This window comes from Dryobates pubescens, chromosome 5 (assembly GCF_014839835.1).
Source record: "Dryobates pubescens isolate bDryPub1 chromosome 5, bDryPub1.pri, whole genome shotgun sequence".
Classification (NCBI taxonomy): domain Eukaryota; kingdom Metazoa; phylum Chordata; class Aves; order Piciformes; family Picidae; genus Dryobates; species Dryobates pubescens.
Window position 1 is genome coordinate 8,650,217 of NC_071616.1, and position 27,640 is coordinate 8,677,856.

General features: G+C 46.4%; 1 protein-coding gene across 2 annotated transcripts in view; it reads left to right on the forward strand.

Annotated features, from left to right (window-relative positions):
• The first annotated feature begins 328 nt into the window (after positions 1–328).
• The window catches only part of ZFYVE1 (zinc finger FYVE-type containing 1), a 31,998-nt gene continuing 4,686 nt past the window's right edge, over positions 329–27,640 (forward strand). Inside the window, exons 1-9 of one of the 2 annotated variants that reach the window (XM_054161551.1) lie at positions 329–422; positions 1,959–2,495; positions 17,975–18,479; positions 21,418–21,632; positions 24,732–24,838; positions 25,762–25,870; positions 26,402–26,499; positions 26,598–26,715; positions 27,094–27,264. In XM_054161551.1, coding sequence (XP_054017526.1) covers positions 1,998–2,495; positions 17,975–18,479; positions 21,418–21,632; positions 24,732–24,838; positions 25,762–25,870; positions 26,402–26,499; positions 26,598–26,715; positions 27,094–27,264 — 1,821 coding nt within the window. In that variant the 5' untranslated portion in view covers positions 329–422; positions 1,959–1,997. The other variant, XM_054161549.1, reaches the window with a different exon arrangement.

The window sequence follows — 27,640 nt, forward strand, 5'->3', positions numbered from 1 at the left end:
GATGTGGATTTCATCCCTCAGGCACCTGCTATTTACACCCCTCCGGGGCTGGGTGGCCGCAGCTCCGCCCATCCTGGGGAGGGCCTGCTGGTGTCACTGGGAGCTGGTCAGCCACGGGGCGGGGGACAAACATAGAAGCGAAAACCTCAGGGACCAGCGACGAGGGTCAGGACTACAAAGCCTGTGTACGGCTGCCCTGGTAACGCACCTCCACCGACAACCGCAGTCACCTCTGTCCCGCTAACCTTCCTCATTAGCCCCGGGAACTACATGCCGGGCCTCATCACCGCTTCCAGCATGGGAACTACACCTCCCAGCATGTCCCGCAGCACTGACGACTCTCCGTGAGGCGGCGGCGAGCCCCTGAACTACAGCTCCCGGCGTGCCGGCGCCGCCCCGCCTGCCGTCTTCCCGTCTCCGCGGTGAGAAAATAACCCCGAAGTTCCTCGCTATCAGCTGATCCCAGCTGACAACGAGGGGAGCGGGCGCAGGAGGCGCGGGTCTTGCCCTGCCCAGCCCTCCCGGGCGCCTCGGCTGCATGGTCGGGTCGCCGCCCCGGCCCCTGGGGGAGGAGAACCGGGACACCCCCCTCCCCCCCCCGGGCGCGGAGCGGGCCGGGGGGAGGAGGAGGAAGCGGCGGCCGGCACCCGACTCCTTAGTCACCGGGTGCCGGCGGGAGGAAGGGGAAGAAAGGTGGCTGCCGGCTTGTAAACAATAGCCCATCTGGTTGCGCCCCGTGCCGCGCTGCCTTTGTTCCCGGCCTCGCCGCGGCTCTCCGTCCGCCGTCGCCGTTCGGCAGCAGGAGGTGGCGGGGTTCCCCCTTCCTTCCCGGCCTCTCTTTAGAGCTAGACGGCACCGCCTGGACGCAGCCCCCAGGTAAGGTGCGGGCTGCGGGAGCGAGGCGGCGGCTGGCATCGGCGTTACGTAATGAGGGCCGGCCCGCGGGGGGCCGCCCGTCCGCCGCCCCCGCCCGGCCCAGGGCGATCGAGCCACAAGTGCTGGCAGCCGCGCGGCAGAGCTCCCGGGGGGCTGCCCTCTGTTTGCTGCTTCCTCTTCTCTTTCCCTCTCTCCCTCTTTCCCTCTCTCCCTGTCTCCCTTTCTCCCTCTTGAATCGCCAGGTCTGCGAAAGCAGCCGCAGAATGCGGGTTGCCCAGGGTGAGCCTGAAGTAAAGAGTGGCTCTGTGTGGGCCGGGAGGCAGCCGAGGGCTGGTGTGGGGAGGCTGGGCCGGGGCCCCGCGCAGCCGGGAGGCAACAGCGGGTCGAGACAAAGGCGGCTCGGTGTGCAGCCTGCCCTTAGCGGGCGCTGGCAGCGGGGGCCTGCTCTGGCAACTTGGGTTGGAGAGGCGAAAACCCGGCGTCTATCAACCCGGCCGCGGCGTTACTGGAAGGAGCGCACAAAGAGCGGATTTTTGTTTATCTGATGAAGCACATCAGGAAATTGCCAGCAAATAAATACTGTGAACTTTGAAGGAGGAGCTTAGCTGGAGAGCGAAAGCAGGGAATTTTCTAGTATTGACAGAGTCCTCTGTGTCTGTGTGTGTACATGTATATGCACTTGTCCATGTCTAATGCCTTTTTTTTTTTGCCTCTGTGTCACTAGCTGCCTCCCTCCAATCCCAGCTTCAGGGAAAGACTTGCCAGGTCTGCTGAAATACACTAAACTAGGGGTTTTCTCACCACTGGAAACACATTACATGGTTAAGCAGAGGCAGAATGCATACTAGTGTTTGGGTATAACCTTACACGAAACCAGACACGTTGCTTAAGTTTATTTTGGGGAAAGAAAACTTTACCTGCACTTAACAAGTCGTTTCCTGGGAGGCAGGTCAGTGTATGAATCTTGCAGAAATGTTAACTATTTAAAAGTAAGCACAGACAGCATTCCTGCTATGTTTGTTTCCCCTGTGAAGATACTAAATTTGTAGCTGATTTTTAACACACATCATTCTTCAAAACAGAAACAGGAGGGAAGACCATTGCTTTAAGGAAATCTGAAGATGAGCGCCCACACACAAACTGCAGAGAAAGGACAGAACACAACACTCCTGTGCCAGGAAAGCTATGTTTGCAGTGGGACAGATGAAGCAATCTTTGAGTGCGATGAGTGCAGGAGCCTACAGTGCCAGCGTTGTGAAGAGGAGTTGCACCAGCCAGAAAGGTTACGGAACCACGAACGGACCCGTATACGACCCGGCCATGTCCCGTACTGTGACTCCTGCAAAGGTGCCAATGGGAACATAATGCATGCCAGCATGACAGGCTCCAGGCAGATAGCAGCAGTGAGGTGCCAGGTGTGCAAAATCAACCTCTGTGTGGAGTGTCAGAAGAGAACACACTCTGGGGGGAACAGAAGGAAGCACCCTGTCACCGTGTACCATGCTGGCAAAGCCCAAGAGCAGGAAGAGGAGGAAGGGATGGATGAGGAGACCAGAAGAAGGAAAATGACAGAGAAAGTTGTGAGTTTCCTCTTAGTGGATGAAACTGAGGAGATTCAGGTAAGAACTGCTGTGATTTGTTTGAATGGATGAGATCTTTTAGTTTCTTAGTCTAACAGCCTGCTGTGATGCATGGTTAGTACTTAAAAGTGTTGCAGACAGCAATGGTAGCAAAATGTGAGGACAGCTTGTCAAGTGGCACTAAGCATCTTGGGCCAAAAATGACACAGTACCTTGGAGTGGCCTTCCTCATGAGTTCCTCAAAAGGTCAAGTTCATTAAAACCTTGTGTGTGGCAAGAGCCTCCTCTTACAGGCTTGGTAAGTGAAGCTGGTGAAAAGAATCGACTCTACTGAGACACATACAAGTAAGATAAGAGCTCTCTGTGCAGGATGCTGATCATTCCGGAGCAAAACTGAACAGCAACTATTACAGTAGATATCTTGCAAATGGGAGTGCTGGCAGCCAGTGTCCTACCGTATGACTAGGAGTGGGCACTGTACCAAGCAGTGTTAATGCAAGACTACAGCCCCCTGCAGTCCTCCTTTGGCATCAGTAAACCCATCTGATTTTTAGGAATAGGATAAAGTAGAAAGAAGGGGCCAAAGTCCTACAGATGTCATGGTTCAGCTGTATCACTTGACACAAATAGTGTTCCATGTTAGCCTTTTGCAGGAAGAGGGGAAGCTGGCTGTCAATTTGAGGTAGGCCTGCTAGTAATAATGATCAAAGTGCTAGAGAGCCTAGCATTCAGTATAGGCAGTTAATGAACTCTTGTTGACCCTTAACATTTGGTGAGTGTAAGCATTTTACAATGTAAAAATACTTTACAAATGTGAAAACTGTGATGTGTGGAAGTAACAGAGTAGTTACACAACTAAAAATTCAGTTTCCTTTTATGGTACCCAGAACCAGCAGTAGCATGATGATATTCTAATTAGCTATTTGTATCTGTCATAGTAACAGTCAATGTGTCTGCTAGACATGGCAAAGAAATGGGACTGAAGTATCTTCCATCTATTCTATACTATAGAAGAGTGCATATACGTGTACATGCTAGTTACACTGTAATATAGAATAGATGCCAGATATTTGGATCACATAATGGTCAGTTCAGGTGTACTGACTGACAAATTCTCATGGCTTTTGGTGTGGAAAGGCAGGAAGGATGACAAGTGCTTATGATGCACCAACACAGACACTGTGTAGGATGCTGGTGACTGAGTTTCAGGTGTAGTATCAGTCCTTAGTTCGTATGCCTTCCCTGAGCACATACACGTTTCCTTGTAATGAATGCATGGCAGGTGCAACGATTGCTTTAAGATGCAGACTTGTCAATGACCTTCATCTGACAAGCTCTGAAATGCCTTAGAACAGGGCTGTCCTGGAAAGCTGCTCACAAGCTGCGGCTGTATCAGTTTAAGTTCTCTTTATACTTCTGAATCTGTAAGCGTTACTGAGGTAGACTTGGCTGCCCCTTGCAAGCAAGTGTGTTGCTATTTAAATGTCGCAGGCAATAAAGCCAAGTTCCTGACTGGGACAGCGATGGCCTTTTGTCAGATCATAGCAATTTTGAGCAGAACAGGGTGGAAAAAGCTTAACGATGATCTTGCTTCCCTATCAAGATGCTGAATTAGAGCTCTTCCATCTGGAGTGATCTTTTATTCCACATAGCTGAACACTTATGAGACATCTCACAGCCACTGTCAAAGCAGTTGGAGTTTTCATTTAAAATATTTCCTGGCAGCTGGAACATAGAGTGCTTACTATTATAGAGAGGTTTCTGTTAGTGAGCCTGAGGACCTTTATTTAGAGAGGGCCATCAGATGACTAGCTAACCTCTGAAGATGTCTTCTGTAATGTCTTCTGCTCTTGATAACACTGAACAGCCAATTTTACTGTAGCTGTGTTTGTTACTAGCAATATTACTGCTGATCATCTGGGAAGAAATCCTCAGAATATTCTTTATTTAAACCAACTTTTTGTCCAGCAATGACGAAATTTTAATAGCTTGAAATGTGGAGATTCAGGGTTTGAGGATGTGTGGCTGTTTATGTATGAGCAGACAGGAGAAGGATTTATCAGAATTATGGAGTCTGTCTATCTTTGTTTTCTGACCTTTGGAACTTAAATGTTGTTGCCTTAGAAAATAAGAGAGAAAACTGCTAATTTGCTATCAGTGGTAGACTCTGGCATAGCACCATTAGATGCTAGTCCTGTAAAATTGGGCAGAACTAGTTATGCTGCTGGGCAAACAGGATGGAATGAGGTACTTGTTGATGTACACAAAGTTCCTATTTGAAAGTGGTTCAATGAAGTGGGAGCACAAGGCAGTGAGATTTCTTTTTTAGTTTCCTTTGGCACTTGGAGTTGTTAAGCTCAGCTGGTTATGTTTCATTGTTCCTGTTGGCTTCTTGGAGGTGGTAGCTCTGAAACTGAAGGACATTTTTAGTGTGTAAGCAATGACCGAACTGGTTTCATATCCAGAAGCAATGTAGATTAATCAGTAAGGCGCTGTGCCTGAGAAAGTTAGTTTAGCTGAGAGGAGATACTCAGCATTGCACTGATACAGCTGTGATAATTTGGGGATCTGCATAACTGTCTTTATTCCATGTTGCACAGATGCTCAAAGCTAGTTTGGAGGTGTTAGCGCTTTGCAGACATAACCACAAGCTCTGAAAGTTGAGGATGTCTTGTGTTTGTTTCAAATCCATTTAGTCAGGAAAGGTCCCATTTGAAACCACTGCTCGCGAAGCAGTCATTTGTGGAGAACCCATGGCAGCTCAAGCTCCTATCTGTGCAGTGCAAGCTTCTCTGAGATGTTCAGTGTAACAGCTCTATATCTGAGCACCTTAAGAAGAGGTGGGTTCTCTCATGTTATGAAAGTGCCGTTAAAGCTTAAATCCAAGTTTACGCCGCAAGTCTGTGGAAGAACTGGAGAGGCTGTCTCTTGTGAAGTCCTATCCCAGCTGTCTCATACAGCACATAGTGTGATGCTTTGTGACTCTTGTGAGTTAGTCCCCAGCCATCTTGACCTGTAGACAAATTTTCCTTTCCTTCTTGAAGGACCTGTTGCCCCTCATAAGGCCTTATTGATTGCTTCTCTCAGGAAACGAATCTTCTCCATGTTTCACAGATGGGCATCACCTGCAGTTTACATCCCATTCTAGGTCCTTTTTCTCAGGCTGTATTATGCAAATTCGCTTTACACAGTACTAAACTCTTGGCCATATCTATTACATGCCTAAAGCTGAGACGTCAATCAAATTGTTCTAGATAACTGCAGCATCTGTTTGTTAATTGGCTCTGACATAGTCTGTATTCCTTGCTCATCTCTACTCAGAATTATATTATGGGGATTGCTTCCTCAGTTGATTGATTCACTCTTGTCACTGCTCTCGTTACATCTTTCACATCTCTTTGCCATGTTAGAGTCAAATTGTGTGCTTTCTTTCTTTATGTGTAAGTCCCCCAGCTGAATCCCCTGATCTGCTCTGTCAAGATGTCAAATTTCCTTTTTCATCTGTAACTTGCTGAGTTTTGAAGCAAGTGTCACTGTGCTGTCACTAGTGCTGCCCTTTGCACACAAGAGGCACTTCCCTTAAGAACTTAAAGAGATCAATGAATTGATTCTGTAAAATCCCCTTGGAATACCATGGATTAAGAAAAACACAGCAAAATACAACAGTTGTTTCAGGTTTTGATACTGTCTTATTGTCTCCAACTTTTTCCACTCCTCTGCCTCTGTTTTTGTCCCTTGTACTTAAGTTTATGCAGTTTCTAGAACAGTATCCATTTTTTTGCTCTTTGTACAGCACCTTTGCAGTAGAGCCCTCTAGCATAAAGCAGAGTTATGTCTCAGTTGTACAGGGAGCTCTGTTTACTACGGCCCCTGAGGGAAGGGGAAAGAAATGCTTAACAATGCATAACAACAATTTCTTAGTTTTATCTTGAGGAGCAGGCATTGAGAGTTCTTACCACAGGATTAGAACTTGGTTGTAGTGCCACTGTTGGCCTCTGTGATAACTTTGTCCAAAGCTCTAATTAAGGACTCGACACATGCACTTCATAGAAGTAGGGAAAGTCTTTCACTGACCCAGAAGATGGAGGACATGCTTCATTGTTAGTAGTCAGCCTTAAAGAGTCCACTGCTCTTTGACCAGAAACTAGTCTGTCACAAGAAATTACCCAGTCTCTGGGTTGCACAGAAAAAGAGAAAAGGTGATGACTTACTGAGAATACAGGAACTTGCTAGCTAGTCACAAAAATATTACTGTCAGTGTAATTTTATATGGGAGAAAGGAGCATATATTTATTACTGGGTCCCCCAGAGATACCCACTGTGACTCCCCTTCCTTCAGTCTTCAGTCTTATTGTTTGGCCAATAGATACCACAGTTTCTTAAATGCAGCCCCATTCCTTGAGTTCTTTTTATTCCTGCTAGAAGGGTTAGACACCTAAAGGATTAAGCTCTTTCCCTCAGCACATACTGAGCAGGATCTATCTGCAGTCAGTTTAGATGAGGCAGAATGACTTGTGGCCCTTATTTAAATGCAGACCACTTCATACAGTCATTAAGTAACCAGCCTCTAACAGCATAATGGTCCAGGTGTCCTCCTTTGTTCTCTCCTGTTAAAAAGTTAACCAGTGATAGCTCTTCAGGCATGCTAGGTCCTTTGCTTTTCTCACCCCCACTGTAAACTTGATGGAAGTAGTGTGATTATTTTTTTTTTCCTTGCTGCCTACTGGTTTGAGCCTGACCAAAGTCTAGGGATGAGGGAAGGGAGAGCCACTAGGAATCCTTTCCTTGGTAAAGTGTTTTTGTTCTTTTGCTAACATGGCTTCTATGAAATCATAGTCTCTTTTAAGTCTTATTTCTTGCCTCTGTACTACAAAAGCATTTATCTAGCAAACAGTACTAGTTCCTGTGACTTTCACACTTGATTTGCTGTTGAGGGAGGTTTGGTTTGGTTTTGGTGTTTTTTTCCTTCTTTTTTTTCCCCCATTTTTTTTTCTTTTGCTGTGCTTAAGGATAGCACAGTCAGCTGTAAGTTTCTGGGACTTTTAGTTCATATCCTGTAAGCTGAAGAGTCACAGCTGGTATATTTGCTATGGATGTAAAGGAGGAAAAAAAAAATGTGTAGAAGATCCAAGTGTTTTAGGTCAGTGTGATCCGTTGGGTCAGGATATGTAATTTCTGTTCCTCGTCACTGTTGCTGTACTGTTGATGTATTTTCCTCCTTCTTGTGCTTCAGAGAAATTTTCTTGCCAGAGTATTTTGGGGAGTTTGCTGTCCTGCAGTCTAGAAATTTTTCTCTTTACTACTTTATTATTGTTCAATATTCCTCCCATCCCGGTCTGTTATGAGTTTTGCAGTTCCCTCTGCTATACTGAAGTGCCCTGTTTTTCTGACTGGAATTGCTGGTTAGGAGTGCTCTTTCCTCCACTGGACCTGTATCAGTATTTTGAAGAGTATTTTAAGAAGGTGGGAGAGGTGCATACAATAAGTGCACAGCTCCTTTAACAGTCTCAGGCTGACTCCTAGCTAATTTGCACACAGCCACTGGAACTGCTTTTGCACCTTCTTCATGATGCAGTTCTCCTGGGCCAGAATTGAAGTCAAATCTCTCACTTGCTTCCTGTATTTCATGTCCATATGCTGAAAGGAGTGCAGGTGTGGAAGCAAAGGAGAACACAAGTGAGAGAAGCTGCTAGCAATCCACTCTGGAATTCCCAACCATTTCATTCAAGGAGTTCTTGAGCTTAGGTCATTTCCTGAACTAAACACGGGTGGTGGGGGAAAAGGGGTGTTCTAGTGTTTCCTCTGCTGTACCCCTCTTTGCAGTTATCCAGGGAATCCTTTTCAGCTCCTGGGTGCCATGTGCAGGAGCAGGATGTGAGTCCTTTGGGGTGCATTCAAGAAAGAAAAGGAGACTGGCAGCTCGCTGTCCTCCAGCCCTTCTGTTGTTTCTATCTCCTCCATTTTCTCACTTCTGCAGGGGTCACCAGGAGTTAGGTGTTGCTGCCATGTACCTTTTGCTTTTTAACTTGGATCAGTGTACAACTTCATAAAGGTAGAAGTTTCAGTCTGTTGGCCTGCTTATCAAAACACCCTGCAGCTGGGGAAATAACAACACTAACTCTTTTCTAGGAAGAATGGAACCATAACACAAGTTAGTAAATGCCACTCTTAAGGGCAGTGGCAGAAAGTAGTGTCCACACAGGTAATCTAGTTACCTTTGGTATTGAGGATGACTAATAGAGCATGAACTCACTGACTGACTTGCTGTCTTCTGGGCAGATCTCTACACCTGGATATGGTTGTCTGTTGCTACAGCTGTGACATTGGAGTGGCAATGGGTAGCTGTGTGGCCAAATTAACATCCATGGGGAAGTCAAAAGGTACCTGGGATACAGAATAATGCATCCTGCTTCATTGTTTACTGTTCTTTTTAAGAGTTAGATGACATTCTTAAATAAGTGTTGTTTTTACAGCAGTTGCATTTACCCTGGAGTCTGGAGTTTGGTTTTGAGTTCTTGCAAACAGTTTTTCAGCTAGCACATAGGTTAGTGGACTGTCTGGTCTTATTTCTGCTCTCAGCAGTTCCATATAACTTAGCTGTCATCCCCAAGGGTAGCTTACCTGGTAATTGCAGTATTTCAGTCAATGTTTCCTCTTGGATTACAGAGAAGTCCCATCATATTTGATATCCCATTTCCCCCCTCCCCCCCTTTTTTTTTCTCTTTGGTAACTCTACTGCCTTAAAACCTGCAAAATAGGTTTGGGTAGGGTTGTTAAGCAGGATTTAACTCTTGCCTCTTTTTGGAAAGAGTCCTGTAACAGAGATGGGCCTTGGACATGGGCAGCCTCCACCCTTCAATGCAGAGACCTGTAGGTCCTGTTGAGACTCACTCTGTTGTGCTCTGTGCAAACCCATGAAAGTACTGTCCCTGAATTCCTTAGCCAGAGCTGTGGGAAGGAAGAGGATAACTTTGGTCTGAAAAAGATACTCTGTTCATAGACACTTATCATGGATTTGAATGAAGCCTAATGGAACAAATCTCAACAGAACCTGTTGGTGGTACTGCAGCAAAGGCAAGTAAGCAGGTACAAGACCTTCAAGGTAGAAAGCACCTCTAATAAGAATGCTTTCCTTTGGATGAGCCAGACCTGCACCCAGCATAGGGAATAAGAACAAACCCAGTTGAAGGTGAGGAGGAGTGTGGGAATCTGACCTTAAATCCTCAGAGTGTGTGTCTCCATCTTTATTTTGCTCTCCATGCATCTGGTGTCAGGTCATCCAGTTAGGGCTGGAAGCTCTGTAGGACTCAGGTATTGGAAATGCTGATGTCCATTATCAGCTTGGCTGAAATCTAGGAGATTACTGAGGACAATCATGCTATTTTATGTGTTTGCTGGGTCAGTGATTAATAACCTACCCCTGAATGCCAGATTGCTACTGCTAGTACGATGTGCAGTTTTATAAACTCATCCATTTGGGAAACCTCTCCCAAGCTACCACAAAATGTTTATATAGTAACAAGTAACTCTTTGAGAAGTAGAATTTCTCAGATGTCTGTCTCCCATTATCCAGTGCTTATCCACATCTGTCTTTTGGGTAAGCAGCAGTATGTGTGCTGTCATGCACCAGCCAGCACAATCACCGGCTAGTGAGTATGAGCATGACTGCTTACAACAGTGTCTTGGTGGCTGTGTGGAATGGCCAAGAGACAGGGTTTTTTTTCCAGAAAGGTTGTTAGAGTCTATCTTTTCTATCCTGCTGTTCATTTTCATCAAGCTTTTAGGAAATTTATGTTTTAAAGGCACTTCTTTATCAAGCACATCTATGTGATTGGATTATGGGGTTATGTGTAGAAGACCTGAGTAATGGCAGAGAATCTTAGAATTATATAATTGTTAGGGTTGGAAGGAACCTCAAGGATCATCTAGATCCAACCTCCCTGCCATGGGCAGGGACACCTCACACTAGATCAGGTTGCTCAGAGCTACATCCAGCCTGGCCTTAAAAACATCCAGGGATGGGGCTTCTACCACCTCCCTGGGCAACCCACCACCCTCATGGTAAAGAACTTCTTCCTAACATTGAATCTGAATCCATTCCCCCTAGTCCTATCACTATCTGACACCCTAAAAAGTCCCTCCCCAGCTTCCTTGTAGGCCCCCTTAAGATACTGAAAGGCCACAATAAGGTCATCTTGGAGTCTTCTCTTATCCAGACTGAACAGCCCCAACTCTCTCAGTCTGTCTTCATAGGAGAGGTGCTCCAGCCCTCTGATCATCCTCCTGGCCCTTCTCTGGACACACTCCAGCATGTCCATATCCCTCTTGTAATAGGAGCTCCAGAACTGGATGCAGTACTCCAGGTGTGGTCTCATCAGAGTGGAGTAGAGGGGGAGAAGCACCTCCCTCGACCTGCTGGCTATACTTTTCTTGTTGCAGCCCAGGATGTGATTGGCTTTCTGGGATGCAAGGGCACACTGGTGGCTCATGTTGAGCTTCTCATCCCCCAGCACCCCCAGGTCCTTTTCTTCAGGGCTGCTCTCAAGCCAGTTGCTGCCCAGCCTGTATCGGTGCTTGGGATTGCCCTGACCCAGATGCAGGACCTTGCACTTGGTCTTGTTGAACCTTGTGAGGTTGTCATGGGCCCACCTCTCCAGCCTGGTAATGTCCCTCTGGATGGTCTCCCTTCCCTCCAGCGTGTCTGCTGCACCACACAGCTTGGTGTTGTCAGAAAACTTGCTGAGAGTGCCTCAATGCCTCTGTCCCATGTCACCAGCAAAGATGTTAAACAAGACTGGTGCCAGTCCCTGAGGGACTACACTTGTCACTGGCCTCCACTTGGGTGTGGACCCATTGACAGCCACCCTTTGGGTGCAGCCCTCGAGCCAGTTCTTTATCCACTGAATGGTCCATCCATCAAACCCATACTGCACTAGCCTGGAGGCCAGGATGTCATGTGGGACAGTGTCAAAGGCTTTGCTCAGATCCAGGTAAATGATGTCAGTTGCTCGGCCTTCATCAGTAGTGCCTCCAGGAGGATCTGCTCCATGATCTTACCAGGCACAGAGGTGAGACTGAGTGGCCTATAGTTTCCTGGGTCATCCCTCTTTCCTGGTCAGTGGGGACCTCCTCAGACTGCCATGACTTTTGGAATATGATGGAGAGCGGCCTAGCAACCTCATCTGCCAGTTCCCTCAGCACCCATGGGTGTATCCCATTGGGTCCCATGGACCTGAACACTTTCAGGTTCTTCAGATGGTCACAAACCTGATCTTCACTCACCATGGGCAGTTCCTTCTTTTAGCTCCTGCCATTATCTTCCATTATTCTGGGAGTGTGGCTAGAGTCCTTGCCAGTGAAGACTGAGGTAAAGAACTTGCTGAGAACCTCAGCCTTCTCCATGTCACTTGTCACCAGCTCATCTGTTTCCTTTCTGAGGGGGCCCATACCTTCCCTAGTCTTCTTTTTACCATTAATATACCTACAGAAATTTTTACTGTTCCACTTGATCTCCTTGGCTAGATTTAATTGTAACGGAGCTTTAGCTTTTTCCAACCAGGTCTCTTGCTGCTCAGGCAGCTTCCATATATGCCCCCCATTCCAGTTGTCCTTTTTTCCACTCCTTGCAGAGTTTCTTTTCGTTTGACAGCATGTCCAGGAGCTCCTTGCTCATCCAGGCAGGTCTCCTAACATTCTTTCTCGCTTTCCTCTTTGTGGATATACTTTGCTCCTGGGCACAGAGAAGGTGATCCTTGAACAGTGACCAGCTGTCCTGGGCCCCTCTTCCCTCTAGGGCTTTGTTCCATGATCTTTTGGCCAGCAGATCCCTGAAGTGATCAAAGTCTGTAAGCCTAAAGTCCAGGGTTGCAAGCTTGGGGTATGTTCTCCTAGTTGCCCTGAGGCATAAATGACAAAAAGCTATAGGAGACAGAGAAAGGTAAGGAACTACAGCTTTGTTGGACTTTATGGACTTTAACATTATGGACTTAAATATCAGCCTTTATTCTTCTTGAGCACCTGCTTATGATGAAAATCTTCTCCTTTATTTGGAGGCCTCTAAAAGCTGGGAGGGACTAAGGACCTCCTGAGATCCCTTTCAGCCTAACAGTCTATGATCTTAGCAGAAAGATGGTTTGAATTATGATAGTCTAGGGCCCCTCTTGTGGCTCTACTGATGTCATGGGCTTCATAGCAAACAGTTTCTCACAGGGAGCTACACAGTCCTTTTTCTCACTTGTTAGCAAGGCATATTTGGGAATACCAATAACAGTTTCTCCTTGAGCCAAAGCAGAGAATTTTCAGCTGCTTTTTTAACAGCATTTCATACTTGAGTTGCTGGGGTAGGCCACCTGCACTTCATTGCACTCATGCACTTTCTTTTTGGGAGTGATTGTGAGGAACACTGGAGATGTGAGTTTTGGGAACAGCACTGCACTGTAGCACAGGTTATTCCTCTCAGGCTTTTCTTATGGGCTGTAGTTAAAGGAAGAAATTTGCTTTATAGATTTCTGTCATGTTTTCAGTGCACACTAAAGTTCTGATGTAATGGTAGGACCTGGAACTTTAGGTAGGCACCCATAAGACTTTTGTGCAGGTCTGGATAGGAGCTCAGTTTTGTTTTTTTTTTGAGTTAAAAAATAACTGCCAAAATTTAGGACTTGTGTTGTGTAGAACTGGTGTGTGATGGGATGGGCAGATCCTACAGATCTGTTCCATTTCCAGGCTTAATGATTGGTATGAAACTCTGTCCTTACCATTAACTGCCAAGAATGGTCTCAGGTTTGTGGTTTAGATGTTGGAATGGCATTTAACAAGTCCAAGTGCCAGGTGCTGCACTTTGGCCACAGCAACCCCATGCAGAGCTACAGGCTGGGGTCAGAGTGGCTGGAGAGCAGCCAGGCAGAGAGGGACCTGGGGGTGCTGATTGACAGCCACCTAAACATGAGCCAGCAGTGTGCCCAGGTGGCCAAGAAGGCCAAGGGCATCCTGGCCTGCATTAGGAATAGTGTGGCCAGCAGGAGCAGGGAAGTCATTGTGCCCCTGTACTCAGCACTGGTTAGGCTGCACCTTGAGTCCTGTGTCCAGTTCTGGGCCCCCTCAGTTTAAGAAGGACATCGAGACACTTGAATGTGTCCTGAGAAGGGCAACAAGGCTGGGGAGAGGCCTTGAGCCCAAGCCCTATGAGGAGAGGCTGAGGGAGCTGGGATTGTTTAGCCTGGAGAAGAGGAGGCTCAGGGGTGACCTCACTGCCCTCTACAACTACCTGAAATGTGGTTGTAGCCAGGAAGGGGTTGGTCTCTTCTTCCAGGCAACCAGCACCAGAACAAGGGGACACAGTCTCAAGCTGCGCCAGGGGAAGTTTAGGCTCGAGATGAGGAGAAAGTTCTTCACCAAGAGAGTCATTCGTCATTGGAATGTGCTGCCCAGGGAGGTGGTGGAGTCACCATCCCTGGAGGTGTTCAAGAGGAGATTGGACGTGGCACTTGGTGCCATGGTCTAGTCATGAGGTCTGTGGTGACAGGTTGTACTCCATGATCCTCGAGGTCTCTTCCAACCTTAGTGATACTGTGATACTGTTCAGGGCTGCTTAAAACGGTGCAAATCTTTTTTTACCTTGCTTTGCCATTTCTCCTCCTGATTTCAGCTGTTAGGTTGAATTCCTGTAAGCAATACCTCTTTAAAATGTTCTCTGAACTGTCAACAGAATTGCTTCTGTTGCCAGTATTAAGAAATGCTTTAAGGGGAATAAACTATTTTTTTTTTTCCCACTTGATTGTTTTGACCACTTGTGCTTGAAGATTAATTTGCTTCAGATGTTTGAAGTCTGGTGCTGTTATATATTTGGACATGCTCTTACAAATCTTGTAGTTTATTTTTCCATTCATTGAAAAGTGTGTTAAATTTATATCCTGTTTGTTGTTTTAGTGGCTGTGTATTGGAAGACATTGTTCTGCACTGGCTATCAGGCAGTTCTGAGGACTCCAATTTAATTATTTATATGATATCTTTCTTGACTGCAGGAAAGGCATTTTAGTGCTAAAAATACTCTTAAAATCAAGTCAAGCTAAGAGTGAGGTTTCGAAACTCAGCAAAGGTGCTAATGTAAGTTGAAATGACAGTGTAAGTCTGGCAGATGAGGGCACTCTGATGAATACTACACCAAGCACTCTTGGGTGTTGTTTTGGGTATTGTGGTGGTGTGGCACAGCAGTGGCTTTGTGCACCACTTCCATGAATATTAGCAAGGTTTAAAGGGTTCATAAAGAGTTTTAGAAGGAGAAAGCTGGCAAAAATGTCTAATTCTCTTGCTGTTTGTTTTGCCTGGAGACTGATTTAAAGCTGTCTGAGTAGAGGTCATTGGAAACTCCCTTCTATTTTATGGATTTTGTTCCTAAGCTTTTAACATGTTGTTGTTTTAATAACATTGTTTCCAGGAAATTCATGGGCAGGAATGTCATTTTAGCAGTTTTTGTTCCTTGTCTCTTCCTAAACAGTTCTACTTTTATTATGGGTTCGATCTAGGAAAGCTGTGTTGTCTAATGTTTCCAAGTATGGATGACAAAGAGGCTTCAAATCTAAATATTCCATGCAGCAGGGCATGCATTTTTGTCCTTCTTGCAGAGGACTTCAGCTGTAAATTTCTGTTTTTCCTGCTGAAGAGCTTCACCTTCAGTTCAGCTTGACTTGGGTGGAGTGACTGCATGGGGGGCTGGATTGCAAACAGAAATGTAGTTAAGACCAAGAATAGAATAGAATAAACCAGGTTGGAAGAGACCTTCAAGATCATCGCATCCAACCCATCAACCAATCCAACACCACCTAAACAACTAAACCATGGCACCAAGCACCCCATCAAGTCTCCTCCTGAACACCTCCAATGATGGTGACTCCACCATCTCCCCGGGCAGCCCATTCCAATGGGCAATCACTCTGTGTAGAACTTCTTCCTACCATCCAGCCTAAACCTCCCCTGGCGCAGCCTGAGACTGTGTCCTCTTGTTCTGGTACTGGCTGCCTGGGAGAAGAGACCAACCTCTGCCTGTCTACAACCTCCCTTCAGGTAGTTGTAGACAGCAATAAGGTCTCCCCTGAGTCTCCTCCTCTCCAGGCTAAGCAACCCCAGCTCCCTCAGTCTCTCCTCATAGGGCTGTGTTCCAAACCCCTCACCAACTTTGTTGCCCTTCTCTGGACTCGTTCCAGCAAGTCAACCTCCTTCCTAAACTGAGGGGCCCAGAACTGGACACAGGACTCGAGGTGCGGCCTAACCAGTGCAGTGTACAGGGGCAGAATGGCCTCCCTGCTCCTGCTGGCCATGCTGTTCCTGATGCAGGCCAGGATGCCATTGGCCCTCTTGGCTGCCTGGGCACACTGCAGGCTATTATCAAATCTCTGAATGTTTTCAGGAGCTATCCCATGGACCAGGAACTTCCTTTCCCCCACAGAGACATCTCCAGAGACACTAAGGGAAACTGCATCTGTGATATAAACTGCCTTCCTGATGACAAGCTAATAATTAACAGCTACAAAAAAAGCAGACCTTCTCTTGTGCACCTGTAACTTGAGTGTGTGTTGGTCTCCCACAGAAAGCGGAAAAGATTATGTTGAGAGCCTTTTGGTTTCTCCATTTCCTGTTTTTTTTCCCCCACACTGAGGCTGCCTTGAATGCTCTGAGTCCATGAGAAGCTACTGCAGCTCCACAGTCCACAGTTGTTTTTTCCAAATGCTGTTCCCAGCCACAATCTGGCACACTGGTTCTTTTTTAATTTTTGGCAGACTGGCTGTTTTTTATTTTCCTTCAAAGCCTAGATGCTGCTGATAGATTTGACTAGAGCAAATGGGGCTGGCTGGGCCTTAAACTAATTTGCTGATCTAAGAATAAACTTGTTCAAAGAAACCATTTATTACCTCATGGCCTCTGTGGATCGTGTATCGTGAGACCTTCTAACTGTACTTGAGGAGGGAGAAGTAGCCAAGGAGCTTCCAGAAGTTGAGAGGCAGGTGAGGGGGGATGGAAGTCCTGCTCTCTTCAGCTGACAGGAATTCCTTGAGGGGGGGAATTGTGATGGAAGAGGTGAATTTAATCCTTCTCAAAGTGATTCTGTCATATCCTTCCCTGTTACATAATACATTGATAAAACCTGTTAGGAGAAGAAAAAGCAAGTGATACACAACCATGGCCAGAAGCATGAAACCTTTCAAAGCCAAGGCCATATTCTGTAACAAAAATAAGGCAGGCTCTTGTAGAGCCCTAACTTGTTTCATTGCTTGCTTAACTGTTCCCTGTTGCCCTGTTCTTCAACCTAAACAGCATGATGTTTGTCACTTAATCTTTGTAGAGCCAAAAAGAAGGTAACTTCTGAAGGCTACTGTCTTCTTGTCTTGGGTTTTGTTGGTTTTATTTGTTCCTTTGTTTTTTAAGTGAAAGAACAGTACAGTCAATTATAAACTGGATCATTGAGGTAGTTTTGTAAAAGCTAGTTTGACCTCAACAACCTGACTCCAGTGTACAACTTTACTTAGAATCATAGAATCAATAAGGTTGGAAGAGACTTCAAGGATCATCAAGTCCAACCTGTCACCCAAGACCTCATGACTCCTAAACCATGGCACCAAGTGCCACGTCCAGTCCCCTCTTGAACACCTCCAGGGATGGTGACTCCACCACTTCCCTGGGCAGCCCATTCCCAATGGCTAACAACTCTCTCTGTGAAGAATTTTCTCCTCACCTTGAGCCTAAACCTTCCCTGGCACAGCTTGACACTGTGTCCTCATGTTCTGGTGCTGATTGCCTGGGAGAAGAGACCAACCCCTTCCTGGCTACAGCCAACCCTTCAGGTAGTTGTAGAGAGCAATAAGGTCTCCCCTGAGCCTCCTCTTCTCCAGGTTAAACAATTCCAGCTCCCTCAGCCTCTCCTTGTAGGAGGACTTGTGCTACTTCCTTCTTTGCCCCTCATTCTAGCTGAAGGGTCTGTCAGTGGAGAGTAGAGGACAGGCTGTGTCTGAGAACCCCAGGCTGTGGATAGATGCAGCACAGCTGCAGGAAAGAACGCTTTCTCCCTAAGCAGTTGCCCAGCCTGTGTGGATGAGGCAAATTAAGGTGACAAAAGCACTTCCCTGTTTTGCATCTGCATTTGGATGCTTTCCAGGAGACCAGTGCTCCTGAGGGTGTCTGCCATGCTCCAAGTAGCATTCTGACAGATTTGGAAGTAGGGTTGTGCTCCTTTCTCTGAAGTGTGTGCCTCAGGGAATGCAGTGAGGCACCAGAGGTTTCACTAGACAGGTAATTGCAATGAAGCATCACTTTCAAAACAGCTACCTGGTGAAACAGCCTCAATCCCACTGATGTGTGTGTCTTACAAAACTGTTTTCTAATATTTTGCTTTGGACTCTTTGATGCTTCAGAAACTGATGACAAAATTGGAACAGGAATAAGCACTCATTAATCTTGTGAACCAGCTTTGTTTCCAGTGTTGTCTACTCCAATTGCATGCTTATTTTTATTTTTCTTGCTGGTTTTAGGTAAAGAATGAAGAAGAATTTATTAAGAAACTGGACTGCAGTCCTGAACAGCATCTAAAGGTAGTGTCCATCTTTGGGAACACTGGGGATGGCAAATCTCACACCCTTAACCACACTTTCTTCTATGGCCGGGAAGTCTTCAAGACGTCTCCAGCCCAAGAGTCTTGCACAGTTGGCGTGTGGGCAGCCTATGATCCGGTCCGCAAAGTGGTGGTAATTGACACAGAGGGCCTGCTGGGCGCCACTGTGAACCTGAGCCAGAGAACACGGCTGCTGCTGAAGGTCCTGGCCATCTCTGACCTTGTCATCTACCGTACTCGTGCTGACAGGCTCCACAACGATCTCTTCAAGTTCCTTGGCGATGCCTCGGAGGCGTATTTAAAACATTTCACCAAGGAGCTAAAAGCTACCACAGCGCGCTGCGGCCTAGATGTTCCTCTCTCAACGCTGGGTCCAGGTGTCATCATCTTTCATGAGACTGTCTACACCAAGCTCCTGGGCTCTGGTGAGTAGACCGTAAAACACCTTCATTACAGTGTGCCAAACACTGCCTGGAAATCATCAGACTGCATTGAATATTCAGTGTTCTCTTCTACTGTGTGAAAGATGTGGTTTGGGTTTTGCTCTCACTTGTTCCTGCCTGGAGGCCAGGCTATGGAAATGGCAGAGCATTCTCTGAGGGCGGTCTGGCTACCCCAGATCAGCTAGAATAATCCTCTTAGCCAGATGGACATTGGCACTCTCTAGTCATGATGAGAGTTCTGCCAGCCACAGGAGGGGTCATTGTGCGAGATCATGGGTGGTACAGCAGAGGAAGGGGAAATGAGACACTCTGGGATTCTGGCAGGGGTATAGAGTATCTTGTTGCAAGCAACCTAACATAAAATTCTATGTAGAAACTAGCATGAGCAAGAATAGTGAAATTAATGAACTTTAATACTTAGAGTACTCTCACTCTGCTTGTTTTAATTCTATGCACCAACATCATTCTGAGGTTGGTGTGAGGTTGAGACCGAGGCGGTGTAGTGCTGCAGAGCTGATGGTTTGTCTCAACTTTTCTTTGTGCAAGTATCTGATACAGCCAAAGCAACAGGCCTGGCACACTTTTATTCCCATAAGATTCAGTGGGTTTTGCCAGGTCTTTTTAACTTGGGTCATGTCATCTTGGATTTTGCATATTTAAATTACATATTGTTTTGGTATGCCCGAGTGAAGTGCACTGTCCTGTGGAAGTCACTGCACAGGTTCGTTTTTGACTATGTAGGGATGAAAATTTCTTCTCCTGGCCTCATTTTTTTTTTCCCCATACATCAAAAGGCATGATGAAACCTTTCTTCATTCCAACCATTTCTAATGCTTTGATGTGCAAGAGCCCTGGTGAATTGGCCTGCAGTAGCTGGAGCTTAATCCTGCTGTCTTTGAACATTTAGGCGTTTCCTGCTGTGTAATACCACAGCTGCTCCCTCCTGGCCCACGTTCTCATTGTGACTTGAGACCAGTGAGATCTTCACAGAATTAGAGAATTGCCCAGGTTGGAAAAATACCTATAAGATCATCAAGTCCAATCACTAGCCTAACATGGACAACACCTTGACTAAACCATATCCCTAAGCACTAAATCTACATGACTCTTAAATACCTCCAGGGCTGGGGACTCCACTACTTTCTTGGGCAAGCCATTCCACAGCCTGATAACCCTTGCAGTAAAGAAATTAATATCTAGTCTAAACTTGCCTTGGTACAACTTGAGGCCATTTTCCCTTGTTACTTGGTTGAACAGACCAACTCCCACCTCTCTACAACCTCCTTTCAGCTACTTCCAGAGAGTGAGAAGGTCTCTCCTGAGCCTCCAATTCTTCAGACTAAGCAATCCAAATTCTCTCAGCTGCTCCTCATAAGACTTGTTCTCTAGACTCTTGACTAGCTTCATTACCCATCTTTGGAGTGTTCCAGCACCTCAGTGACCTTCTGGTAGTGAGGGGCCCAAAGCTGAACACAGTAGTCAAGATGAGGTCTCATCAGAGCTGAGTACAGGGGCACAATCACTTCCCTGCTCCTACAGGCCGCACCATTCCTGATAGAGGGCAGAATGCCAATGGCCCTCTTGACACACTGCTGGCTCATGTTGAGCTGGCTGTCAATCAACATCTGCAGGTCCCTCTCTGCTGAGCAGCTTTCCAGACACCCCACCCCAAGCCTGTAGTTCCGTCCGGGGTGGTTGTGGCCCAAGCGCAGAGCCCAACATTTGGCTTTATTGAAACTCACACAATTGGTCTTGGCCCATCAGCCTAGTCTGTCTAGACACCTCTGGAGAGCCTCCATACCCTCAAGCAAATCAACACTTCCACACAGCTTGGTGTCATCTGCCAGTTTCCTACGAGTACACTTGATCCCCTAATCCAGATTATTGATAAAGATGTTAACCAGGACTAGCCCAGTACTGAGCCGAGGGGAACACGACTTGTGATTGTCTGCCAGCTGGATTTAATTCCATTCCCCACCACTCTTTGGGCCTGGCCATCCACTTATAGAAGAACTTGACATTGTTTCTGGTTATTGTTAAAGTGACTTCCTAATTATTTTTAGCTTACCTGCTACAGCAGTTCCTTTTCTTATGTGCCAGTTTGCTAATTGGCAATGTAGAGTTTCATGTAGGTGTTGGGGTGTGCTGTTTCAACAGGTTGGATTTAGTGACCCATAATGATAGTTACACCTGTTTGCCAAGTCAGGGTAGTAAAAAATTCACATTTTTATGATTACTTCTGATCATGGGAGGAGCAGGAATGAAACCATTTAATGTCTGTTGGCAGTAAGCTGTAACCATTTATTGATAGATAATGAAGATAAATGTGTTTATGTAGTTTCAGGGCAGGGGAAAAAGGGGCCTGCCTTATTCTGAAATGTACAGCAGGTACTTGGAAGCAGGCAGAAGAATGTGGATAGCATTATGAAGTATGACCTGAGATGGCCCATTCTGAAGTGCTTCACCGTGTACAAAGGGTTGGTAGAGGCTCAGTCCTCCTTACTATAGGGCTGGCTTGGAGAATTAGCAGCCCGTGTAAAGTTCATGGCCTTCACTTACCAGGTGCTAGGAGTAGCTATATCAAATTATGATCTGGTGAGAAGAGCCAACAAATGTGCTGACATGGAGTTTATGTCATAAACTGCTGCTTATTCTGGATCTCTGTGCTTCCAAACCTCAGTGTTTCTGGGTTTGCTTGTGCACTTGGTCTTAGAATCCAAAGCTGTGTTTCCAAAGCCCGAGACTGCTTTTGAAAACAGTTAATTTCTTTTCCTTTTTGTAATATATAATAACTGCAGAAGGTTAATAGAAGGTTTAATTAGGAAAACTAGCCCTGTGTGGCATATGACAGCACTGTTCAATGTTAATGGTATCTTAAACAATCAGTTGTTTATAGACTGGCTGATGCTCTTACCTATAGATCATCCTTCTGAGGTTCCTGAGAAGCTCATTCAGGATCGGTTTCGGAAGCTAAGCTGTTTTCCTGAGGCTTTCAGCTCAATCCACTACAAGGGAACAAGGACATACAATCCTCCAACAGATTTCTCTGGACTTAGGCGAGCTGTGGAACAGCAGCTGGAGAACAATACCACTCGGTCACCTAGACAGCCTGGGGTTATCTACAAAGCACTCAAAGTAAGTGGAGAAGAGGTTGTCACAATTGTTGTTTGTATCACTGCTGCTAGTAACTGTCAGTAACTGTGAACCAGTGATGCAGGCTTGCTGATGTCTGCAGATAAACTAAGCCTTCATGGGGCTGATGATTTTTGTGTAACAGCCATGTAGGCTGGGGTTTTTTTGGTTGGTTTATGATGTTTTTTTAAATGCTACAATAAACAACCACCTTAGCAAAGACCCTGAAAGGCCAAGGGAAGTTGAACAAAAACAGAGCAGAATCAAAAAGATGCACTGAGGAGGGAAAAGAAAAAGTGTTTGAAACTTACACCACCAGTTAATACCAATGACTTGCAAAGAGGACGCCCAGAAGGAATTATTGGTGAAATTCCTAAGGGTGGCCTCAGCACAAGGGGAGGGAATGCAAGAGACTTGAAGGGAGTTAATGGTTGGCAAAACCTAGCACTGGGTGTAGTGTAACCCAAGGGCTAGGATGCAAAAAGCAGGAAGAAGATGTGTTAGTGGATAGGGAGAAGAATGGGATCAAGCCAAAGAATACATCGAATACATAGAATAAACCAGGTTGGAGGAGACCTTCAAGATCATCGCATCCACCCCATCAACCAATCCAACCCACCTAATCAACTAACCCATAGCACCAAGCACCCCATCAAGTCTCCTCCTGAACACCTCCAATGATGGCGACTCCACCACCTCCCCGGGCAGCCCATTCCAATGGGCAATCACTCTCTCGGTGTAGAACTTCTTCCTAACATCCAACCTAAACCTCCCCTGGCGCAGCCTGAGACTGTGTCCTCTTGTTCTGGTACTGGTTGCCTGGGAGAAGAGACCAACATCCACCTGCCTACAACCTCCCTTCAGGTAGTTGTAGAGATTAATAAGGTCACCCCTGAGTCTCCTCTCCAGGCTAAGCAACCCCAGCTCCCTCAGCCTGTCCTCATAGGGCTTGTGTTCCACACCCTTCACCAACTTCGTTGCCCTTCTCTGGACTCGTTCCAGCAAGTCAACCTCCTTCCTAAACTGAGGGGCCCAGAACTGGACACAGTACTCGAGGTGTGGCCTGACCAGTGCAGTGTACAGGGGCGGAATGACCTCCCTGCTCCTGCTGGCCACACTGTTCCTGATGCAGGCCAGGATGCCATTGGCCCTCTTGGCTGCCTGGGCACACTGCAGGCTCATGTTCAGCCTACCATTGACCAGCACCCCCAGGTCCCTCTCTGCCTGGCCACTCTCCAGCCACTCTGACCCCAGCCTGTAGCTCTGCAAGGGGTTGCTGTGGCCAATGTGCAGAACCTGGCACTTGGATGTGTTCAATCTCATGCCCTTGGACTCTGCCCATCTGTCCAGCCTGTCGAGGTCCCTCTGCAGAGCCTCTCTACCCTCCAGCAGATCAACTCCTGCCCCCAGCTTGGTGTCATCTGCAAATTTACTGATGATGGACTCAATTCCCTCATCCAGATCATCAGTGAAGATGTTAAAGAGGATGGGGCCCAGCACTGATCCTTGGGGCACACCACTGGTGACTGGCTGCCAGCTGGATGTGGCACCATTCACCACCACTCTCTGGGCTCGGCCCTCCAGCCAGTTCCTGGTTATGTCATTTCTGAGGTGCAGCATCAGGTCAGATGAAGAACTAGAGAGAGCAGCTGGTGATTTCCTCAGAAGTTTCACCATGCTAGGATGTCAGAGGGGGTTTTGAGTCTTCAAATTTACAGTCTATCTTACAAGTTTCTACACATTGCTACCACTACCTGATTAGCATCATATTTTCTTTGGCCCAAAGAGCACAGCTGTCACTGGGGAGGGGCAGGCAGAGCTGGGGCATATCTGCAGAAGAAGGTAGTGTTAGCAGTCTCTTCTGGTGTTAGTCACAGCTGTTGGAACAGATAATTCCAGCTGCTCCGCATTTGGGGTAGCTGAAGCACAGAGAAAAGTATCAGGGTGACATGTACACAGTTGCTTGCATTAGGGAGCAGACAGCAAAGGGAAAACAGCTGAAGTGGTTAATTCCAGCTTAATTCCTAGGACTTCATTGCAATAATGAAGTAATCCAGTTTTGGGTGTAAGTGCTATTATACTTAAATTCACATCCAGTAATTTGGTTGCTGTGTTCAGATCACTACTGACTACAAAGCAACTTTTGTTTGCTTCACTTCCTGAGGACACAGGGCTTGCTAGAGATCTATGTCCACCTCCTCTAACTTTTGAATCCATTGGTTGGTATCAGTCAAGCTTGAAAGAGATCAAAACACTAATTTCCTTGAAAGTCTTTGAGATCAGATGTCTGTGCAGAGATCTTACCTGAGAGAAACTGTGGTGAGAGATATATGCATGTCTGTGTGTATGTGCAGTCAGCCCTTGTTAGATAGCAGTGATGTTCCCCACCTCAACCCTGGGATGGGAGAGAGATGAAGAGAAAGGAAGGCAGCCACTGTAGTAACTCAGATGTGGGAAGAGTTTGTTAGACCCTAAGCCTTCAGAGATCTCTATCGAGAAAAGCTCTAACCATCTGCTTTGTTCCACTGCTTGCTTTTCTAATGTAACACCCAGAAGAACTGAAAAAGTTAAGTGTGCCAAGGCTAAGGACTGACTTAATCTGAGAACATATGCTCCCAGGAAAGGGAACAAATCTCTTTGTCTCAGTCTTGCAGTTTCAACAGAAAAGAGCAATTGTTCAAGGGGCCGGAGGGAAGCTCAGGGCAGTACTCTCTGAGGTGAGGGACAAAGAATATGTCCTCATGTACTGTGAGAAATGATGCTCTGTGCTTCCTTCTGGAAGTCTCCAGAATGCAAAGGCCTTTTGACAAGCACCCACTATTTTGGGTTGTATTCACAGAGGTGGACACAATTTTTTGCTATCCATTTGTACTATGAAATTCAAAGCAGGGGCAAGAGGAGAGAAGAGAATATCTTACAAGCATGCAGATCACTTCCATACAAGTGTGAGATTGTCTTCTTGCTTGGTTTGTAATACTTCCCTTGGTTTAGCAGTGTGCTCTCCTTCTAGTAGGGGAGCCCACGCTTTTGCTTACAAAAGCTTTCATGAAATGTCTGCACTGCTGTCAGGCCCTTACCAGCTCATTCTCTTCTGTTTGACAGGCTCTAAGTGACCGATTCAGTGGGGAGATCCCTGATGACCAGATGGCTCACAGCTCTTTCTTTCCAGATGAATATTTCACGTGCTCCTCCGTGTGCCTCAGCTGTGGGTAAGCAGATGAGAAGTGCACCCTTATCCCTCAAGAAGTCAGTGCTGCTCTGCTTTGCAGCCAGAGAATGCAAAGTTTCTGTGACAGCTCAACACTTGACATCACCTATTAACAGCTACTGCTTCCAGGCAGAATTTGCTTGAAATTCAACTCTTCTGTGAATGGGATGGCTGTAACTGCTGCATTCCAGCTGGATGCATGGTCTTTGCCTACCCTGTTTATATGTATGGCTACAAAGCTGCTCTGCCCATATCTTCTCCCCAGTACACACAGGGCAGGAAAAAAGGAATGTCTAAAGAAGTCTTCTGAAATTGCCTGTGATGATTTTTCCTGCCAATTTTTATTATCTTAACAGTATAAACAGTCCTAAAGCACCTATCATGGGCCTGGGCTGTGTTTAGTGACTAGATGTAAGTGGAGCTCCAGCTTTGACCGGAGCTTGGCTTGTAGCTCTCTGGAAAGAGCCCAAAGATTGAGCCTGGAAGGGTCAGTAGATGGCAGTCAGTGCTCTGAGCCTGTGAGGGGCTATAGAAGTGTGATCTTATGGGTCCTTATCCTCCTGGAAACGTTTTCTCTGCAACATGATAGAGAGCTACGTTCCTGCTCTTTTATGCAGTGTTCACTCAGTCCTGGTTAACTCCAAACTTGGTTAGTCCTTTGTAAAATTTTTGGTGAAATTTAAATTTGTTGCAGTGATCACTTCCTGAGCTGAACTGTTGTGTGGTGCAGCTCTGTACTGTGAAATGGTTGCTGTGCTTCCTTCCAAAGAGCCTGCCATTCAGTGATAAATTGTCATTGCTGTATGTAAAGTTGTGAAGATGTTTGGAGTTGCAATGTCTATACAAATGCAGGATAGTGACATAAATGAACTCCTGTCCTGTATCTAACAGCATTTTGCTCATGGTTTGCTTTTGGATGCTCAGGTGTGGCTGTAAGAAGAGCATGAACCATGCAAAGGAAGGAGTCCCTCATGAATCCAAGAGTCGATGCAGATATTCTCACCAGTATGATAATAGAGTCTACACCTGCAAGGTGAGTAGAGAGACAAGAACAAGGTCTGAAGAAGGAAGAATGAGGAGTATCACAGGCATGTGCCCATTTTCTTTCAGATGGGAGAGGCCTTGTTACAGTGTTGACAAGAAAAATTGATCCCTGTTGAACCTGTATATTTGCTTGGAGAGGTCATCACCTCTGCATGTCATTTGCTAGCTAAATTGTGAATCCAGCTGCTCTCAGCCTGGGCAATGTTGACCTTCTACATACCTGATGTGGTGGTTACTCTTCTTACTTGTTTATGCCCATTACTTGGTATTAGCAATACTTTTTCCAAAGGAGCTGTGCAGGAGGCAGGAAAACTTTGAGCTGCCATTGTGGGTTTTATTTACCCTGTTGTTGTTACTGATAGTGAGTATGGTTTTGGTTTTCAGTTAGTTCTGATGAGTGTCCTCCTTTGCTATGGAGACTTCTGTATGCCAATTACATGCTTTACATGGCCCAACAGCTGCAGGGACTGGAGTTTGAGATTCCCAAGAATGCAGTTTTAACTGAGCCTTTGTGTTGTAGGCCTGTTATGAACGAGGGATGGAGGTCAGCGTGGTGCCAAAAACCTCTGCTTCCACTGACTCCCCTTGGCTAGGCCTTGCCAAGTATGCTTGGTCTGGGTGAGTACAGCAGCTATGACCTTGCTGCTCTCTGTTGTTTCTGCCCTGCCTGGTGCACTGGACTTGCAGCAGCTCCCTGAGGTCCTCCTCTTTTGCAGGTATGTGATTGAGTGCCCCAACTGTGGGGTGGTGTACCGCAGCCGGCAGTACTGGTTTGGCAACCAAGATCCTGTGAACACTGTAGTGAGGACAGAAATTGAGCATGTCTGGCCAGGGGTAAGTCTGGTTGCTGGATAGCCTTTGTGTGTGTGTGCAGCCACACACATGTTAATGCAGGTTCTTCTGGATGTTGGTGGAGAAAATGGATTGGCTTTCATTACAGCTGGTCCTTGTTTCTACTGTTTGGAAGAACCTTTGTGAGGGCCTTTGGTCATGTTTGGCCACCTCGAACTGGTTAAGTTGCCAGTTTATGCACACTTCATATGAATGACACACCATTAAAACCTACCCCTGTGTTGCAAAGCAGGGCTGAGACGTTTTTTGTGCTGCTTGCCCTCCGGTATATCAGGAGAGGTGGATTGCAGAGCCATCTGCATCTAAAGAAGTGAGCTTTCCCTGGTTTTTATTCTCAGATTAGTTTCTATTTCATTCCAGACTGATGGGTTTCTGAAGGACAACAACAATGCAGCCCAGCGCTTGTTGGATGGGATGAACTTCATGGCACAGTCAGTATCTGAACTTAGCCTGGGACCTACAAAAGCTGTGACCTCTTGGTTGACAGACCAGATTGCCCCAGCTTATTGGAGACCCAACTCTCAGATCCTGGTAAATAGCAGCTGCTGTGGAGGAAAGCTTTGTATAACTAGAACTTTTCCTCACCCTTTAAGTAGTACACCGTTTTGCAGATTGCAATTGCTTCTTGGTTTGTTTCAGCAAGCCCTTCTCCTGCAGTTAGGAGAGCTGGAAAGCTGTCAGCTCTTCTCATTCTTGCCTTAGCCAAAGGAAGTACAAACGGAGACTCTGCCCAGTCCTGCTAATGAGACTATTTCCCCCTGCTTTTTGTGAGCTCTTCTCCCAGCAGTATCATGGCTTGCATGGACTTGCTTTTTAGAGTGGATGGAGAATCAACATTTTAAATCTGGCTACTGTAGTTGATAGGCGCACAGATTTAACTCTGGTTCCATACCACAGCAAAAAGCAA